The sequence below is a fragment of the Myotis davidii genome, unplaced genomic scaffold (assembly GCF_000327345.1).
Source record: "Myotis davidii unplaced genomic scaffold, ASM32734v1 scaffold2782, whole genome shotgun sequence".
Taxonomy (NCBI): Eukaryota; Metazoa; Chordata; class Mammalia; order Chiroptera; family Vespertilionidae; genus Myotis; species Myotis davidii.
In genome coordinates, this window is record NW_006293227.1 from 15,912 (window position 1) to 17,523 (window position 1,612).

The 1,612-nt window shown below is 55.2% G+C and overlaps 1 protein-coding gene across 1 annotated transcript in view; it reads right to left on the reverse strand.

Moving 5' to 3' along the window:
* LOC102751999 (dimethylaniline monooxygenase [N-oxide-forming] 5) overlaps window positions 1-1,395 on the reverse strand; it is a 16,640-nt gene extending 15,245 nt beyond the window's left edge. The window contains 2 exon segments of the mRNA XM_015565962.1: window positions 620-800; window positions 1,038-1,395. Coding sequence (XP_015421448.1) covers window positions 620-754 — 135 coding nt within the window. The 5' untranslated portion in view covers window positions 755-800; window positions 1,038-1,395.
* Between the last annotated feature and the right edge of the window lie 217 nt (window positions 1,396-1,612).

Below are 1,612 nucleotides of genomic sequence, written 5' to 3' on the forward strand. Positions count from 1 at the left end.
CACAGCTCCTGAATCTCAGAGGGAAGGCTGGAGTGGGTGGGTGGGACTAGCTCAGCCGGGGGCAAACTACGGCGCGCGGGCTGGATCCGGCCCGTTTGAAATGAATAAAACTAAAAATAAAAAAGACCGTATCCTTTTATGTAATGATGTTTACTTTAAATTTATATTAGTTCACACAAACACTCCATCCATGCTTTTGTTCCGGCCCTCCGGTCCAGTTTAAGAACCCATTGTGGCCCTCGAGTCAAAAAGTTTGCCCACCCCTGCTACACTGAGCCAAACCGGTCAGGGCTACATTTTTCTGTTTGTTATTTTGTTCTCCCCTCACACCACCCTCTTCTGGACAGCAGCAAAACTCAATAACCGAAAATGATCTCTGTGCCATTTTCCCGGACATCAGTAAAGGAAAGACAAATGATGCCTATATTCTCCTTTGCGGCCAGCCTGGGGAAAGAGGAACCTGGATAGAGGCGATGGCTGCTAAGAAGAGGGCAGCAGGCTGATCTGTCGCAGATTTAAGTCACCGTCAAGGCCACCATATTCCCTGACACAAGATAGAATATCTCATGTACCAATTTACTGTGAGGGTCCCACATACGCTTAACACCCGGAGGCTTACCTGGAACCTCCAGAGCCCCCCGATGTCATCTGTCCTTTCAAAGCAGACGGGCTCCAAGCCTTCGTCTAGACAGCACTTGATCGACGTGAGCCCGCTCACACCTGCCCCAATCACGGCAATTCTTTTGTGGGTCATGGTCTCCGGAGCACTTCGCAGGGCTGGGTCCCCCCGCCAATCTGTCCTGAAGAATGGATGACAAAAGACAGAAAGCACACGGCAGTTAACACCTTTCAAGAAAAGACCCTGGCCCAAGGCATCCACACAAAACTGGCAGCAACAGGTGTCTCCGGGGGAAGCCAGAGTGTGCGGTCTAGTCGCCTTCGCCGCTGGGAAAGGCTACTCGCGGGGCCCGGGAGCCCCGCGCCTCCAAGCGGAGGCCCGACGCGGAGAGCTCAGCTGTCACACGCGGTCTCACTACCTTTCCTCCTGCACTGGGCAGATGCGTCAGCTGCAATCCGGAGGCTCCACTGCACTTTCGACTGTTTTCACCGAAATATAAAGCAACTAAGTACAAACAACAGCAACAGCCAACTGGGAGGGGCTGCGCCGCACCGCCCCTTTCAGCCCGCCCCCCGCGCCGTCAGCCGCCCCCGCTCCCTCTCTCGGGTCGGGGTGGGGGAGGGCGGAGGGATGCGGGGAATGAAAGGCGTGCGGAGCCTGCTTCGGACAGATGAAATAATTAGTCCTGCAACTTCTCGATTTTTCAGTGCAGTTGCCCGCCCTCCAGACCGCTCTCTGGGGAGAGAGGCCTTCTGTCTCCATCGCTCCCCGCCCCTCCGCACCCGCTGCGAACTTCCTGGTTTTCCCCTTAAAGTGACAAACTCCTCCTGCTGCAGGGGAACCGTCACCCACCCCACAGCAAGTCTTGCTCCAACAGCTTGTAAGTGGAGAACCCCAATCTTTCAGATCTGTTACAAACAGGTCGCGCGCCCTAACCGGTTTGGCTCAGTGGATACAGCGTTGGCCTTCGGACTGAAGGGTCCCGGGTTCAAT